Source organism: Hypomesus nipponensis, chromosome 22, assembly GCF_054491055.1.
Source record: "Hypomesus nipponensis isolate SF chromosome 22, ASM5449105v1, whole genome shotgun sequence".
Lineage (NCBI taxonomy): Eukaryota > Metazoa > Chordata > Actinopteri > Osmeriformes > Osmeridae > Hypomesus > Hypomesus nipponensis.
The window spans coordinates 8,067,585-8,085,146 of record NC_140382.1 but is presented as its reverse complement, the minus strand read 5'-3'; the positions used below and the strand labels follow the sequence as shown (position 1 = coordinate 8,085,146).

Genomic DNA, 17,562 nt, shown 5'->3' with positions numbered 1-17,562 from the left:
TGTCTAATTCAGTTTTATGTTATGTTATTGTTTTGAACTGAAGTTTAACAGTTTTGAAAACAGTATGTAAGCATGTGCAAATTGGCCTGTAGGAACATAGAGTTTTGGCAGTTGTTGTGTCGAAGTGAGAAAAGAATGAATGTCATTTGAAAGATGTAGTCATTAAATGCATTTTGTGCCAAAGCAATGATAAATGGTCCACAGTTTAGCCCACAGGTACATCTGTTGTGCTCGCTGTGTGAACAGTTTTGAAAATGTGACTTAAGTATTGAGAAATGTGTCCTAGCGACTGTAAACAACTGTACTATAAAACATTTTGAGGAGTGTGCAGTATATATACATATACACATAGGTACAGGTTCTCAAAACAAATTCATTTAAAACAATTTAAAACCCAACAAACAATCTGTGAATACCAGAAAGAGCCAGAGTAAGGGAGGCCACTGTGGTGCTGTGTTTTCACCATGATGGAGTTGATTTGTAATCATGCCTTAGAGCTGGTTTGTCAATGTCTCAAAGCCTTTTATCTCCGCTGTGAATTCAAAAATAATCTATTATGTACTGTTTATGTCCCGCCGAGTGGAAAGGCTGAATAGGCAGCCATCACAATGGGAGACAATTGAAACAGGCAATAGAAAGCACCCTAGAGTGCCTGATTTAGTGTTTGGAAATTGAACTACTGCAACCTCAAAGCTGTGCTGCCTGAATTGAAGCACTTTAGGCTGTAATTCTGGGTAAATAAGAATATTACAGATACACAGTCAAGGCTAAACATCCATTGGGCACCTTTGACTATAAGGCACCTCACATTTTTCCTCTCGTTGACATCCGGTGATGGAACTGCCATGCAAATCGGCACCCATCAGAAGTGTCTTGCGGAGTCAGCGATTGAATCAACCGAGCGATTAATGGATGACCCTTTCCCCCCTGAGCCACGGCCCCTAATATGGATATGTGGAATGCTTGTCTTTCATAGCTGCAGGTGAAATCTCAATCCCAAGCCAAATGTTTCACTTTGTGGAAGAATATTTATCTTAAACTAAAAACAGTGTAGTTTACATGTTTTATGCGATTAAATAAAAATTGGACGTTTATTATCTAATTTAAGTAAAATAAATATGGATAAAACGGTTTAAAACGTGTTATACTAATACTACTCATTCAAACAGACCTGTCATAAACATAACCTACGTGCTGTTTGGAAGCAGATCGTTCCTGCTGTTGGGGTACATTACGACCCCGGGGGGATAGAACACCACCGGTTCCGCTGAGCTCTGGCAAATCGGTACCACCAGCGCGTGTCCCTGCTCGTCCTGCTCCGGCTTAGTAGACGCCGTGAAAGGTCTCATGTTGGTCACCGAGGGCGACGTTATCTGCCAGAACAGTTTCTTCAGTGCCTTCCTGAATTCCCGCCGCATCAGGCAGTACAGGATTGGGTTTAGGCAGCTGTTGGAGTGCGCGAGGCACACGGTCACCGGGAAAATGTACGCCTGCATGGTGTAGTATTCGTAGCTGAAATGGACCACGTTCAGTTTAACGAGGATGCCCCACAGCGTGAGCGCCTGGTTAGGGAGCCAACACAGGAAGAAAGAGAGAACCACGATAGTCACAGACTTGGTTACCTTGGAGCGTCTCCGGGCGCTGGACGTGTTGACATTGTTGGACGTAATAAAGCGCAACAACAACAGGTAGCACACGGATATGATCCCTAGCGGGATAACGAACCCGATGAGGACCTTCTGCGCGTGATAGAGCCCCAGCCAGAACTGCGCGTCTCCGGCACTATCAGGGAATTTGACAAGACACAATTCCTCGTTGGACACGACTGAAGTTGTGGAGAAAACGACGTTCGGCAGAGCGGCGGACACCGCTGCGAACCAGATGAAGATGGTCATGGAGCGCGCAGAGCAGCACCGTGGCCGCCGCCTCTTGCTCTTGAGCGCGGAGGCAAGTGACCAGTACCGCGCCACGCTCATTGCAGTCAGAAAAAAAACACTGGCATACATGTTCATGGCAGTAACATATGACACAATCTTACACATTGCGTTGCCAAAAAGCCAAGTGAAGTCCAAGGCGTTCTCCACCGCCCAAAAGGGCAGTGTCAGGACAAACTGGAAGTCCGTGACTGCCAGACTGGTCACGAACAGGTTGATGGAGGACTTCTTCCACACCTGTTTAGACTTCATGAGGTACAGCACCAGAAGGTTCCCAATCAGTCCCAGTGCGCAGACCACCGAGTAAATGAACGATATGAGGATTCTCAAGACAGCGGACCCATCTCCCACAAAGTCTCCCTTCCCCGTGAGTAGAAAGCCGCTGGAGGACTGGTTAGATTCATTAAACGTGACAGCAAAATTAAAACTATAACCAGGAAAGAGGATCGCGGAGCCTTCGTCCGCGTTAGAGACCTCTCCTGGTGTTTCCGACCTTAGTCCAGCACCAAGACCCGCTCCACTACCACTCAGGAAATCCATCTTTAAATCAGCCAGTTTTTCCAACGGTAGAAAACATAATTATCCAACCACGAAGAGAACTGAGGGTTTTCTGTATGTTTTAAGACAAGTTTTGCAAGCCGTCCAACAATGTATTCGTTTCATGAATAAAAGTTCTGTGCGTAATGCCACATCGCGGTGACCAATCGACCGCTTGTCTGCAAGATGATGTGAGTTGACAGAAGCAGTCTCGAGAGGTCCTTATTCTACTGCGTTCTCTGGGATTGGACGGTTGAGCATCGACGCAGAGCGCGCTTAAGCTGTTGCTTTCCGCGGTGCTGATTTAATTATTCAGAGAGACACCCTTCTGACGGGTCCAGCGACGTATTTGGTCCACCTGCTGCCACCGTTGATCCTGGTTGGGGCGAGAAATGTTCCAAATAATATTCTGAAGAAAGGCTAAACAACTTTTTATTATATTTATTATTTATTTTTATTTCCTTTATTTCCTCTCTCTCTCTCTCTCTCTCTCTCTCTCTCTCTCTCTCTCTCTCTCTCTCTCTCTCTCTCTCTCTCTCTCTCTCTCTCTCTCTCTCTCTCTCTCTCTCTCTCTCTCTCTCTCTCTCTCTCTCTCTCTCTCTCTCTCTCTCTCTCTCTCTCTCTCTCTCTCTCTCTCCCTCTTTCTCTCTAATATTCTAGAATTGGGAAATCCTCCAGGATAGGGGATGACCTCCAGACAATTTCAGTTACAGCCCTGATCTAAATGTATATTCCCCACCTGTCTCTTTCTCCCTCTCTGTGATACAGATCTTTAAAACCACTATCAGGTTGCACCCTGGCAGGTTGGAGAGAAGGGATTGGAGGATAATGTTTTCCAGTGTCTCAGTGTCATATACACACATACACACACCACCCCCTCCCCACACACACACACACGCACACGCACACACACACACACACACACACACACACATGCACACATGCACACAAACACGTGGCAGTTGTTTCGGTGGGTGGCCTCCAGGGTGCAGTCACACACGTCTCTGTAATTTAACTACTGTCAACGAATCAGATGAGAGGAGATCAGAAGTGCTGTGAAGAGGAGATGAGGCATGAGAAGAGAGAAGAGAATGGGAGGCAAGGGGGGTGGGAAGGGAAGTTCCTTTATGGTTACTTGGTAACCCACTGACATCTGTTCAAGTGAAGTTGTTGAGAGCTTGACAGGACAGACTGGACCACTTATTTCAATAATAATACCTGTTAGATTACTCATCCTGTTGCTATGACAATCTTACACTTTCAAAGTTGACCTGGAGGGTCAGTGGCAGTTGCAGACTCCGCCTATGTTTCTGATGGCTGGAAGACATGTTTACTGTGACCTGTTACCATTTACAGTTTTTTACAATCGCTATGACAGTTTTTTCAATACCTTTAACAATTTTTCTAAACTCTTAACGCACCAACACACCTACCACACACAATTGGCAAAACTGTTAATTTCATGCTCAAAATCACACATTGTAAACTAAACTCAAACACTAATTGTCATAACACAAAAATATACTAAAAATGACACCATGTCTACCAAACACTAACACACGTTCTCTTTTCACAGTAACATTTAGTCAATCATAGCACAATGTCATAAAAAACACTTACATCAGATGGAATTACAGAAACAGCATTCATTTATGCAGGTATGTGTCAGGTCTCACAGTATATGGATTATAGATTGTGTTTGCAATGCAGTTTCTTTTGAAGCCTCTACATTTTTGTTTTGTTGGGTTCAGAAAATGCATGCATTTTGTTTCTTTTGCTGCAGAAATTCAGAACAAAAAATGAATGACCGATGTCAGAATAGCTTTATAGAATGTATGGTTACTGTATTGAAAAAATAGAAGACAGAAACATAATTGTTGCAGTAAAGGCTTCATTTGCAACAGGACATTAAAGCATTGGTAACTTGGTTCGTAAAAATCGATTGTTTTGGTCTTGGTGGAGCTTGTGTGTAAAAGAAGTTCAAGCATTTAAAATTTGTGTTTACTCTATGCATTTTGTGTCAAAGCAACAAGAAATGTGTTAATTGTATAGCCAACACAGGCGGATGTTCTGCTAACTGTGTCAAGAGTTTAGAAAACTTGTTAAAGGTATTGAAAAAACTGTCATAGCGATTGAAAAAAACTGTATGATGGAAGCCTAGTCCAGTCCAAGGTCAGCACTGTATATGACTGGGTTCAGGACAGGAACCTGGCTGGAATGGTACCCTACAGTATGTAAAACTACTACCCAACTAGAGCAAAAGTGCATTTGATTTGCAACAGAACCGGGTCCAGTGGAGTTACAGTTTTTCACAATTGTTACTGTGAAACACATTTCTTGAAACAGTCACCCATGTTCTCAAAAGTTTAAACACAAAACCAAATCAAACCTTCAAACTCAATTTCCAAAACCTCTGACTCTTCTGGCAAAATCAAACACTTGCCCCTTACAGAACCTGTGCTCAAAATCAAACAATGCTTTCAGATCAAATAAACACAGCAAATCAGTATATAAGCAATCATTAGACACAACAGAAAAACATTGACAACACAGCATCCAGGGCATGTAGTTACATGTAAAGACAAATGAGGTTATCTATACACAGTAAATGCATTTAGCAATAAAGAGAATTTATTTTGGATTTTGAAACACTGGATTTTGGTGTTTCAACACCTATTGACACTTTCCTGATGTATGACTATGTTTAGCCTGTGTTCTGCACCTCGCATTCGCCAACCGTCTCTGGAGGAGGGGATCCCTCACTGAATTGGTAATTCCAAGGTTTTTGTCATTTTTTTCTACTCAAGGGAGTTTTTCCTTGTCTTCCTTGAAGCTTGAGGTTGGTTGAGGGGTATTTATATGGGCGTATGTGAAGACCTCTGTGACATTACTGTCATCAAAGAACAAAGAAAATACCCTCTGGTGTGCTGGATCCAGCCCTGAAAACACTCCACACCTATGTTGCCACAGGCCAATTCCATTGCCTGTAGGAGATTTATTCTGGTATATGGGCTTCGGTCATCGACCTTTCACCGCCACACAGAGAAAAACTCTTCAATTGGGTTGACAAAAGGGCTGTATGGTGGAAGACATGCTGGTTGATGTTGAATTATTCTTGTATACGGACACCACAGTGGAAGCTGAGATTGTCCCAAACCACCATTAGTTGTCATTGTGTTTTACAGATGACAACTGTGTTATAGTTGTGTTTACTGTTTGCCGCCTGTGTTTACCATTTTGCAGCACAAGTGCATCACAGTGAAAAGTTAGTGAATGAGAACGTTTTTAGAGTTTTGCCAAAAGAGTGTCTGATTTGACAGATTGGTTTTGTTCACTGAACATTTTAATGTGGCTTTAATATTTTAGCAATTGTGAAAAACCATAATCAGAAGGTTGCCGGTTTGATTCCAGTCCGTGCCGAATTACATTGTGTCCTTGGGCAAGACACTTCACCCTACTTGCCTCGAGGAGAATGTCACTGTACTTACTGTAAGTTGCTCTGGATAAGGGCGTCTGCTAAATGACTAAATGTAAAGTAATGTGTTAACCTGCTTTCTGGAATACCCCCCAGGTGTCGGACTCGACACACAAGTCAGAATTACAGTTTTATTTCAATCGCTAAGAAGCGCTTACCCATACTTCAGATACTTTTTCCAAACTCTTAACACAGACTGACACTTACAAAACACAATTGGCCAAATGGATAATTTTCTTCTCAAAAACAAATTTGTTAAATATATAATAACTCTCCATTTCAAGACAGAACACATGTTTCTCTGCACACACTGAATTTACCAAAACACTGGAAATCTGACTCAAAATGAAATTATTCTGTCAAAGAATAACACTTGTTTTCACTTCACAAGGTACAGGCAGTCAATCAAAGTACACCAGGTTTCAAAATACTGGTTATTGTTGACATTATAAAAACTGCATAGACGAATGTTCCAGGTATTTGCATGCAAAACATGCAATCCACCTTTTACACTTAATTTCTTGGTTGGGAACTGTATGTCCACACATACACAAATGTTTTTTTTTTCTTACTGTTTACTAAAGGAAATACAGTAGAAACACAGTATAAAGTAATATAACAGAAAATGTTTTACAGTAATGCTTACAGTAAATATTGGCTTGTTGAAAGATGCGTATAATGGAGGCAACCATTGACCACCTCAACTTGGGTGGCACTCTTTCCCCAGCCTCTCTTAGTGAAAGACCATGGTTGATTACATGGTCAATGATAATGGTACGAAGTTCATCACTGACTACTGTTCTTGCAGCCCTTGGAACGCCACCACCACACATTCTTACACCTCTACCTTGCCCTCTCATTGGGCCTGCTCTTATCCCCAGCCCTGCTCCTCTCACTGCACCTGCACCTCCTTCTGCACTTCTCCCTCCATCTCTCACTGGGCCTACAGTGTTTGTATTTTTCTGTTTCTGTTTCCAAAAACAGAGTCCTTATAAAAGTCCTTCTTTTATAGTAATTGAAGGAAATAACCCCTGCCACTGACTCTAAGCCAGACTGGAATCAGCTGTGGTTGGCCCACTTTACCCAACATAAATCAGCTGTGTGTCTGTTTTTCAAGTGTCTTTTTTTTGTTTGTTTTTTCAGCTGAGATATTGTTTTTGAACTACGTAATATCATTGCAGAAACAAATGTTTTTATACCGTATCTAAGGTTTGGATAATTGTTTTTGCTATTGTGGGATGTTGTGTGTTAACATTCGTAAATACTACACAAACAATCCATCATTTTGTTGGGAGGTATAGCTTGTCTGTTACAGTTTTTCTTGATTGCTTTGATGCAGCAGTCAACTCAAACTCCACATTTTCAAAACAATTAACACACAGGCCGAAACAGTGGCACTCATGGTGAAAAGGTCACATGTGTTTGCAAAGGGCTCTAACCGTGCCAAAAGATTTAAAATATGCAACAAAAGCAAATTTATCCTTCAAACACCACAACTTGCAACAAGTGTATGAGCTCTTCCAATCAACCATTACACAGTGAAGAACAAAATATAAAATACAGCACTCAGTGTGAATCAGTGCACCATTGGTTGTCATTGTAGCCCATTACTGTATGTAGCTTTCATGCCAGTGCCATTTGTTGTAAAATTTGCCTTCTTGCAAATAATTGGATCCAGAATCAGAAATGCTTTGATGCACATTTGATTGATTCTTATTTTCAAACTGTGGCTGAAAACTGAAATACTGAAAATATTACACAAAATAAAATTTATTAGAGGAAAGTATAAATATGTATTACTGTAGAATATTCGATATAGCCACTATTGAATCTTCTGTCTTGAAGATGGGGCCACATAGCCTCATCCACATCACATTCAATATCCTCTCCATATGCACCAAGGGAAAAATCTTCTTGCATGCCTTATCCAACCTTGACATTTCTCTGCACCTATTTCTTGGGCAGCCGCAGTCATTGCATTCAGCAAGGGGCATCTGCTCATAGCGACGGTGATCATAAACCTTCCACCTCCAAGCACTGAAGAACTCCTCTATGGGATTCAAAAATGGGGTATATGCTGGAAGGAACTGCATCATCATCCGAGGGTGTTATGTACTGCAAACCACTCATTGACAAGGCGAGAGTGGTGGAACGCCACATTGTCCCAGATGATGACGAAGAGTGGCATGCCAGGCCTCAACAGCCCTCTCTCCTCAGGTGGGATCAGCCTGTCATGAAGTGCATCCAGGAATGTTATGAGGCGCTCGGTGTTGTGTGGGCCAATAGTGGGGATATGGCATAGGACACCATCATTGGAGATGGCAGCACACATGGTTATGTTGGCGCCCCTCTGTCCTGGAACTGCTATAGTGGCCCTGTGCCCAATGGGGTTCCTTCCACGTCGCCTCACTTTGCAGAGATTGAAGCCGGCTTCATCAACATATAGGAAGACATGTGCCCCCTCAGCTTCAAGCTCCATTATTCTCTATGAAAAAAAAGGCAAATTACAATGAAAAGTGACTCCAGTTGACTGTAACTGCATGATATGACAAGGAATTACAGTTTACTGTAGTAATGTTTCCTTACCTCCACATATTGGCATCTGGCCTCCTTCACAACGTCAGAGTTCCTTTGAAATTTAACTGTATAGAGCTGCTTCATGGCCATATGGTTCCTTCTTAGGATACGGTCAATGGTGGACACACTCATGTTGTTGATGTTCCTAAACATGCCCTGATCTTCAATCACTGCTGCCCTGATTTCACGCAGCCTTATGGTTGTTTGCCACAACCATGTTCACAACGGCTGCCTCCTGCTCAGCACTAAACATTCTCCCTCTACCACCAGAGAATGGCAGCCTTTGGATTCTATAAAGAATACATGTCATGGGAATGATGGAACAATTACATAAAGTATATCACTGAAGATGTTTCTGTATATACTGTACAGCAACAGTACCTGTTTTCCTGTCGAAAAATTCTGACAATGGATGCGACAGTGCTTCTGTTCAGAACAGGTTGAACTCTTTGTCCAGCCTCTCTAAGTGAAAGCCCATGATGTAGTACTCTGATATATCGGCCGATATAGAAAATTACTGTAATGAAATAAAAAATCCAGAAACGCATAACAACACGAACAGATTTCCCTAACATTCTGCCCCACTCGTGTTGCCAACAGGGACGTTGTAGAGTGCCCTTTGGTGACAAACTATGCAAGGCCAGTATAGTACTGTATAGGGGTACAAGGAGGAGAAAGAACAAGAACAATTGCAAAGAGCAAAGCAGAGTAGTAATTTCTGATAAATGTTGAGCTACTATGAAAGAACATGTTTTCGTTCATCAAAAGACAATGACGGATAAATATGAAATTAGTTTGGAGATTATTTGAGATTCTCCTTGAGAACTATATGTTTTGAACAATGTGTTTTCAATTTTTTGGTGTATTGTTTACTGACTGCTTGATAGTGTATATCATTTTGATCACTTTGTTTATGATTTGAGAGCAGTGTTTGATTTTGAGCACAGGTAAATCTGTTTTGAAGTGAAAGTTTGATTTTGAGCACAGGTAAATCTGTTTTGAGGCTTAAGTTTCATTTTGCAAGAGAATTCGAGGTTTTGTAAATAGTGCTTGAAGATGAGGTTTTGTGTTTACAGTTTTGAGAAAATGGGTGACTGTTTCAAGAATGTGTTTTAGCAATTGTGAAAAACTAACTGTTCTGCAAAAGGGTGGGGAAAATGTGTCAATACAATGAGAAAGTGTTAACACATTTGCAAAAGGTGTCCTCTGCTCTGCTGAGACAGTGATCATGAAAATCGAGTGGATCCCAGTTTCTTTAAACAGGTCAAAGCAATCAAGAAAAACTGTAAGAAAATGTAAGCGTTGTGGAAATGTGTTCACTGACTGCATATTGTGTGAAAAAGACATGAAATGAAATGTGACAACTGTTTGGACAAATACTTGTTCGCGACTGAAAAAAACTGTAAAGTAGGCTAAGAACATTACAAGACTAAAGATAGTTTGTGGTTTCTACTGATCATCTTATTTGGACGAAAACATAAAAACTATATTACATGAAGCTCAAAAAACTGTATTTACACTCAAATGAATGTGGAAAAATGTGCGCGCTCGTGTAAGGGTAACTATTGATGTCCCTGCCAAAGCTGATATCAAACTTGTGTCCCTCAACTGTTGTATAGTTGATTAAGCAAGGGGAGTTTCTATAGCCTAGAAGTGCATTGTGCACAGCAAGCTTGAAAGAAAAAAAGGGTTATGAATTAAGGGCCTGTGCCCCAGTAGAGTGCTATGTCTAACAACGCCTCTGCTGAGTCGTCCTGCCTGAACCCTCACAACTTACTGTAATACTGTCAACAAAGAACAAAGCAAAATGTGGGTTATGTAAAACCCTCTGGTGTGCTGGATCCAGCCTTGAAAACACTCCACACCATGTCACCACAGGCCAATTCCATTGCCTGTAGGAAATTTACTCTGGTATATACGTTTTGGTCATAGACCATCCACTGCCACACAGAGAAAAACTCTTCAATTGGTTTGAGAAAAGGGCTGTATGGTGGAAGGCAAACATTTACAGCAAAAATTGCTGGTTGATGTGGAACTATTCTCATATACGGACACCACGATGAAAGCTGACATTGTCCCAAACCACCATTACAAACAAGTGTGAACAATTTTGAGTCATTGTGTTTTAAAGATGACAGTTACTGTGTTGTAGTTGTGTTTACTGTTTGCCGCCTGTGTTTACCATTTTGCAGCACAAGTGCATCACAATACAAAATGTTTTTAGTGAATGAGAATGTGTTTAGAGTTTTGCCAAAAGAGTGTTGGATTCAACAAATGGGTTTAGGCTACTGAACATTTGATTCAAAGAATGGGGTTTAGTGTTTTACAAATCGTGAAAAACTGTCACACAAGGTTACACATCCCTAATAGATCAATAATTAAACATCCCAGGTCCAACTTGTCATGCTCCAGATCTGAACTCCACAACAACATCTAGGACGACACTAAAGGTCCTGTTGGTCCAGACCCCACACTGAGTGTGGAGCGCACCAGCTCATGCCTAGACCTGACCCCAACTTGAACCTGAGCATCTGCCTGCTGTCTGACCTGGAGGTCTACTGTCTCTTCTCTTCTCCAGGCTGCTTCTTGTGATGGATGTGACTCTTACCAAGACTCTGTGTGGGTTTCATGCAAATTCAGCCTATTCAACTTTCTAAGAGGCGGCATTAGCCAGCCCAGCAGCTGTGTGCTTGGTTAGTTCTGATGACTAATTAAATTCAGGAGCTGTTTGAAGATGAAAAACCCGGGCAGACGGCTACATAAACTAGATGGCAGACTGTCGGAACAGTAGTCAAAGTCACCATGAATCTGTCATAATAAAGCCTGTAAGTAGGGTGTCTGTCATCCAATTTGTTAAGGTGATCTGAGTGTGTTTCTAACACAATTGTAACAAAAGTGACACAGGAGTGTTGAGTTACCACTGTGGTGTGATAGTGTGAGGGTGGAGGAAAAAGAGAGAACAGCTAAGAAGAGGAGGGAGGGTCAGTTGTTACAGAACAGCTTAGAAGAAGGAGGGTCATAGAACAGCTCGTGAAAGAGGGTGGAGCTTGACAGCCAAAAGCATAACCTTAGACAATGTTTGCAGTTTTTCACAATTGCAAAAACACATTTCTTGAAACTGTCACCCATTTTCTTTAAACTGTAAACAGAAAAGCAAATCTTCCAGATCACATTTACAAAACCTTTGGCTCTTCTGGCAAAATCAAACACTCGCCCCTAAACCATTTACCATAACCTGTGCCATAACCTGTGCTCAAAATCCAACAATGCTTTCAGATCATAAACACAGCAAATCTATATATACTGTAGCAATTGTGAAAAATCGTAAACACTATGCAGCAATCATTAGACACAAAACACAAAAAGAGAACACAGTAACCAGAGCATGTAGTTATATGTAAAGACAAATGTGTTTATGTATACACAGTAAATGCATTTAGCAATAAAGAAAATAGTACAGTAACCATCACAACTTACTGTAGTACTGTGAACAAAGAACAAAGAAAAAACGGGGTAGAAACCCTCTGGTGAGCTGGATCCAGCCTTGAAAACACTCCACACCTATGTCACCACAGGCCAATTCCATTGCCTGTAGGAGATTTACCCTGTAAGGTCATAGACCTTCCACTACCACACAGAGAAAAACTAAATTGGTTTGAGAAAAGGGCTGTATGGTGGAAGGCAAAAATGTACAGTGAAAATTGATGGTTGATGTTGAACTATTCTTATATACGGACACCACAGTGAAAGCTGACATTGTCCCAAACCATCATTAGAAACAAGTGTGAACAGTTTAAAGTCACTGTGTTTTACAGATGACAACTGTGTTGTAGTTGTGTTTACTGTTTGCCACCTGTGTTTACCATTTTGCAGCACAAGTGCATCACAGTGAAAAGTTGGTGAATGAGAATGTTTTAAGAGTTTTGCCAAAAGAGTGTCTGATTTGACAAATTGGTTTAGTTCACTGAACATTTCATTTGCAGAATGGGCTTTAATGTTTTATCAACTGTGAAAAACTGTAATCAGAAGGTTGCCGGTTTGATTCCAGTCCGTGCAGAATGACATTGTGTCCTTGGTCAAGACATTTCACCCTACTTGCCTCGGGGAGAATGTCACTGTACTTACTGTAAGTTGCTCTGCATAAGAGCGTCTACTAAATGAGTAAATGTAAAGTAATGTGTTAACCTGCTTTCTGGAATACCCCCCAGGTGTCGGACTCGACAACTGTGTTGTAGTTGTGTTTACTGTTTGCCGCCTGTGTTTACCATTTTGAAGCACAAGTGCATCACAGTGCAAAATGTGTTTGGTGAATGAGAATGTGTTTAGAGTTTTGCCAAAAGAGTCGGAATCGACAAAGGGGTTTAGGCAACTGAACAATTGATTCAGAGAATTGTTTAGTGTTTTAGCAATTGTGAAAAACTGAAATTGACACACCGGCAGGTGTGAGTTCTTCACACCAGGGTGCAGGAAGCAGAACTGTGGTGTTGGGGTGAGACTGTCTCTACTCTACTGTCTAATTGAGTCTTCTCTTTTTTCTTTCAGTTGCTTTCTTCTCTTGTTTTTCTTTCTCTTGTGGTTTATCTTTTTCTTCTCCTCTGCTCTTTGCTTGTGTTCTCAACTTTATTCTTTTTTCCTCTGCGTGTGGTCACACAAGAAACACATCCCTACATTATTCATGCACCAGTTACAGATTCTCCAACTGTGAGCAGACCACATACAGGATAAAAGCATTCTGCATCCTCCACAAACCTCCATCTCATGCACTTGGAAAACAATTGGTTTCCATGTGTTTGATCCTCGTTCCAGTGTATTCCCTGAAATGTTATGTCAGTCTTGATTTCATTTGCTCTTACAGTAATTTCTTTCAAAATCGCTTGATCCTATTTTCAATCAAAATGAGCTTTTATTAAACAGTTTACAGCGCCAAATTGGAACAGAAATTCTCAAAAACAAAAATGTATGTATTACCTTCAAACAGTACAGCTTCAGACTACCAAATGACTACAATGAAGCAGAAAGGTTCTCAACAACATGAATACCCAGAAACAAAAGACTTGTATATATGTTTCTATATGTACAGTATGTCTACATATGTTTCAATATATCCTGTTCTTGTTGTAAAATTCCATGTACTCTGCAAACTATATACATAACACACAACAAGCTGAGAATACAGCAAAAACCAGCAATGTCAAAAAAGGCCAGCCAAAGATGTTCACTCCATGTGTTGATGTTGATCAGGACAAATGTTTTCACCCCCATCACACTGCAAGGTGTCTGTCACAATGCAGTAAGAACTGACTGCTGCTTGAACAATTGTACAAAGACGTTTGGCCCACAGAATAGGTTGTCCGTTTTAGGAGTGATTTGCATTGGTCAAGACAAGGTTGTTTTGGTTTCGTTAAACACTATTTCCTGTGTGTGAAAATAACATATCGTTTGGCAAAAAAAGAAACAGTTGTGCTTGTTAAGTTATAAGGGAGATTAAGCGGATCTCAGTTTCATGAAAATATGTTTGCAATTTATAAGACAAATTCTAGTCACAACACAGACCTGCTGGGAAAACTGTTATCACTTGTCACTTCATACTGCTCTCACAGTCTCAAGGAGACATGAGGTCTTCCTGACACTCAGCGGTTTACAGAAAGAGAAAAATACCAATTTGCAAAGGTGTTAAAACCATGCACAAAGCATGAGTAATTCATCTCCAAACCAGAATGAGCCAGATTTCAAACGAACCCACACAGATGCACACTTCCTTAATGCCCCTCCTACCCCACCTGCCATCCAGGCTGGTTTCTATGCAAGCTTGTTGTAATCTGGTTCCTCAAGGGGATCATATGAAGCTAGGTGGAGGAGGTATTCAGATGAAGAGATGCTGTCTCTGGGTCTCCTGGGGTTTACACTGGTCCTATCAGCCTCTACTGTCACACCAGCAGGTACAGTTGGAAGGTTGCCTTCTTTTATATTATCTTACTATGGGAATCCCCTATATACAGTTTGGTTCTCACATAGCAGGCTAGTCTGGTTCTCTTCTCACACACACCGTCCCCAGCAGAGGTGGTTGGATGTGACAGAACCCCAGACCTCAGCCTCCTTTTTGGTCTAGTGGGAGAGTGGATGCTTATGTTTCCAGATGTCCTTTCCTCTTCCTCTTCCTCATGTCCCAGAATGCTTGGCGGTGTCCATCGTAGGAGGCCAGGAGGTCAAGCCTCCTTACATACCCTGGATGGTGTCTGTGCAGGTCAATGGGTTTCACGTTTGTGGAGGAATCCTGGTGAAGGAACAGTGGGTTCTCACAGCGGCACACTGCCCAGGGTGAGTTCCCTGGGTCACGATCCTGACAACCTTTAAATAGTTACCATTGTTAAGTTAGAACTACTTTAGACTTATACTATGAGACAGTAACATGTCCAATGAAGTGGAGGGAAGATGTAAGGTGTACAGAAGTACATGAAGCTACATAAAGCTACCTGGAGGTACACTGAGGTTCCTCCATGGACTCATAGTGTATCTGTGTTCTAATCGCCATTGTGATGTATTGTCAATGTTGCTGCAGGGGAGAGGACTCCGGGCAGGTTGTGACGGTGCTCCTGGGAGCCCACGCTCTGGACCAGCTGGAGGCGACGACTCGTGTGGGCGTGGCCAGGGGCTTCAGACCAAACACCTTTAGCAGAACATCCTTCGTGGATGACATCATGCTGATCAAGGTAGAAGTATCCATTCCGTGTGATCGAGCCAATTCTATTTGTAGTTGAACTCAAAGGGAGAACAAGCATGAATGACGGAATGAGGTTCTTTGGTGAGCGGGATCCAGGCAGGGGACCCTGGATGTATCACTGGCAGGGTACTGATTAGCCTGTGTGATGCTTTATCAAGTGTGTGACTGATACGGTCATAAGTTGCGTGGATGAGGTGCTCTTTTCCTGCTGAGCATCTCTCCATTCATTTCACTCTGACCCCAACCCTTTCTGTCGCCGCCACAGCTGCACGCCAAGGTGAAGGCAAAGAAGAAGCACATTGAGGTGAACCAGCTACCTCGGTCTGGGAAAGACGTGCCCCCTGGCACCAAGTGCCGGGTGTACGGCTGGGGCACGGTGAGCGCCCAGAGCTCCACGTCGTCAAATCATCTGAGATGGGCCGAGGTGAAGGTATGGCCTCTTTTTGTGTTTTCAAATCTGAATGGTTGAAATATTATCATTGTTATTTTAACATTTCAACAGTCGGCATCAATACACAGCATGCCTGGTGAATGTAATAATAGACTTCAGAGAAAAGTGGACCGGAAGTTGATGTGTGTGTCAAGTGGAGGACGTGTGTGTTATGGTGTGTGTACAAATGGTGTGTGTGTGTCTGTGTGATCTTTGTCAGGTGGAAGACCGAGAGCTGTGTACCTGCTATTACAACAACAAGCCAATCATCAACCAGGACATGCTGTGTGCTGGGAACAAGAAGAGAGAGGCGGATGCCTGCAAGGTATTGAACCTGACTCCCTCAATATGGTGGCAAACGTGTTTCTATGTATTTATTGCAAACTGCTCATCCAAACAGCTTTATACTTGACACTGCCTGTCTTTGAGTCCTGTGCATTAAATCTGACAAATCCCATGCAATTAAACTTCAAACAGTGCCCAGTTCTCAAGATAACTGAGCCACAGACAGACACACAGACACTATCACGCACATACAGATTCCTGCCTTTATAGTTAGATTTCACTTTCATATAATGCCCGTTCTCAAGATAATCAAGCCACAGATACAAACACACACAGAATCCTGCCTTTATAGTTAGATGTTGCATGACCTGCTGATGTTTGATTGTATGGGTGTGTGTGTGTGTGTGTGTACATTTGAATGTGTATGTGTCTTCAGGGAGACTCTGGTGGGCCTTTGGAGTGTAATAAAGTCCTGGTGGGTGTGGTCTCCGGGGGAAATGGCTGTGGGAACCCTAAGAAGCCAGGGGTTTACACCCGCCTCTCTCAGAGGCATCTGGCCTGGGCCAACAACATCATCAAGAGAGAAACCAACTCCACTCTCTGGAATGGCCTGTAAACCATCCTGGGTGAACTTGATTTAAATGTCCTGTGTACCATTAACCTACAGTCAACATCAGTGTACATTACTTTTTACAAATAAAGGATCAATAGCGTGTTTACAGTGCAACAGTGTATCGATTTCCGAAGTGTCCATTGTGAGTACAAATCTGACAGACCTCAAATAAAACGTTCAAGCGCACATACATACACACGTTACACACTCAGAGAACAAAAAGCGAAACTTCAATCAAAACACCCGACTGTGGAGAGACTGATATAATATCATCTACATCCAGTTTCACATCACATACCAACCAGATCTTGTGATTCAGTGCAAGATACTATTGTTTGTGAAAACTGCACACACATACACACACACACAAGCGTACACACTTGCACACATACACACAAACCACAGATGCTGATTTTTGATCTGAAGCAACGTGCAGTTTCCACTTTTATTGATGTACAATTCCCCCCTGGGGTGAGATCCACAGCCATGGAGAATGCAAATTACACACAGACTTGAGGTAACAGTCAAAGAATTCACGATGAAAGCTGAAACCTGAAACCTTGAAATGTCAGCTCACTGCAGCCTCGGCAGAGAGACTTTTACAACGACTGGAGCGCCAGCACTGATGTGAGTCTTGTTGTGTGTGTATGTGTGTGTGCGTGTTTGTGTGTGTATGTATTTGTGTGTAAGTATGTCTTGGTAGAGGAGGCTTCAATCAGCCAGAGTGCAGAAGCCATCTTCTGACATCTAGACCAATAAGACTCGAGCTAGGATTGGCTGATTGTTCAGCAGACAGCCCCTCATCACAACACTCAGCCCTGAGGGATGCCTCAATCTTAAACACCCCCACTAACAGTACTGCACGGGCTATACGGGTCACAGAAGTAGCACTTAGTCTGTACAGAATCAAAAATCTTGCCGCACAAACACACACACACAGGGACAATGTACTGTATGAGAACAACTGGCGCCCTCTACTGGTCCACAAAG

At 42.2% G+C, this 17,562-nt stretch overlaps 2 protein-coding genes and 1 pseudogene across 2 annotated transcripts; 1 reads left to right on the top strand and 2 right to left on the bottom strand.

The window, feature by feature from the left end:
* Positions 1-1,187: 1,187 nt before the first annotated feature.
* On the bottom strand, positions 1,188-2,474 carry rxfp3 (relaxin family peptide receptor 3). Its single transcript, XM_084687379.1, has one exon. The coding sequence runs from the start codon at positions 2,472-2,474 to the stop codon at positions 1,188-1,190; it is 1,287 nt and encodes a 428-aa protein (XP_084543505.1).
* A 5,567-nt stretch (positions 2,475-8,041) lies between these two features.
* On the bottom strand, positions 8,042-8,833 carry LOC146236272 (uncharacterized; annotated as a pseudogene).
* Positions 8,834-14,350: 5,517 nt separating this feature from the next.
* On the top strand, positions 14,351-16,656 carry gzma (granzyme A). Its single transcript, XM_084687589.1, has 6 exons — positions 14,351-14,462; positions 14,694-14,841; positions 15,083-15,233; positions 15,510-15,674; positions 15,895-15,999; positions 16,396-16,656. Exons 1-6 carry the CDS (start codon positions 14,399-14,401, stop codon positions 16,573-16,575), a joined length of 813 nt encoding a protein of 270 aa, XP_084543715.1. The 5' UTR covers positions 14,351-14,398; the 3' UTR covers positions 16,576-16,656.
* Positions 16,657-17,562: the final 906 nt, after the last annotated feature.

Coding starts and splice junctions, on each gene's coding strand:
- gzma (XM_084687589.1), top strand. CDS start 14,399: ATGCTGTCTCTGGGTCTCCTGGGGTTTACACTGGTCCTATCAGCCTCT. Junction 14,463..14,693: donor CTCTACTGTCACACCAGCAG/GTACAGTTGGAA, acceptor CTCATGTCCCAG/AATGCTTGGCGGTGTCCATC. Junction 15,675..15,894: donor TGAGATGGGCCGAGGTGAAG/GTATGGCCTCTT, acceptor GATCTTTGTCAG/GTGGAAGACCGAGAGCTGTG.
- rxfp3 (XM_084687379.1), bottom strand. CDS start 2,474: ATGGATTTCCTGAGTGGTAGTGGAGCGGGTCTTGGTGCTGGACTAAGG.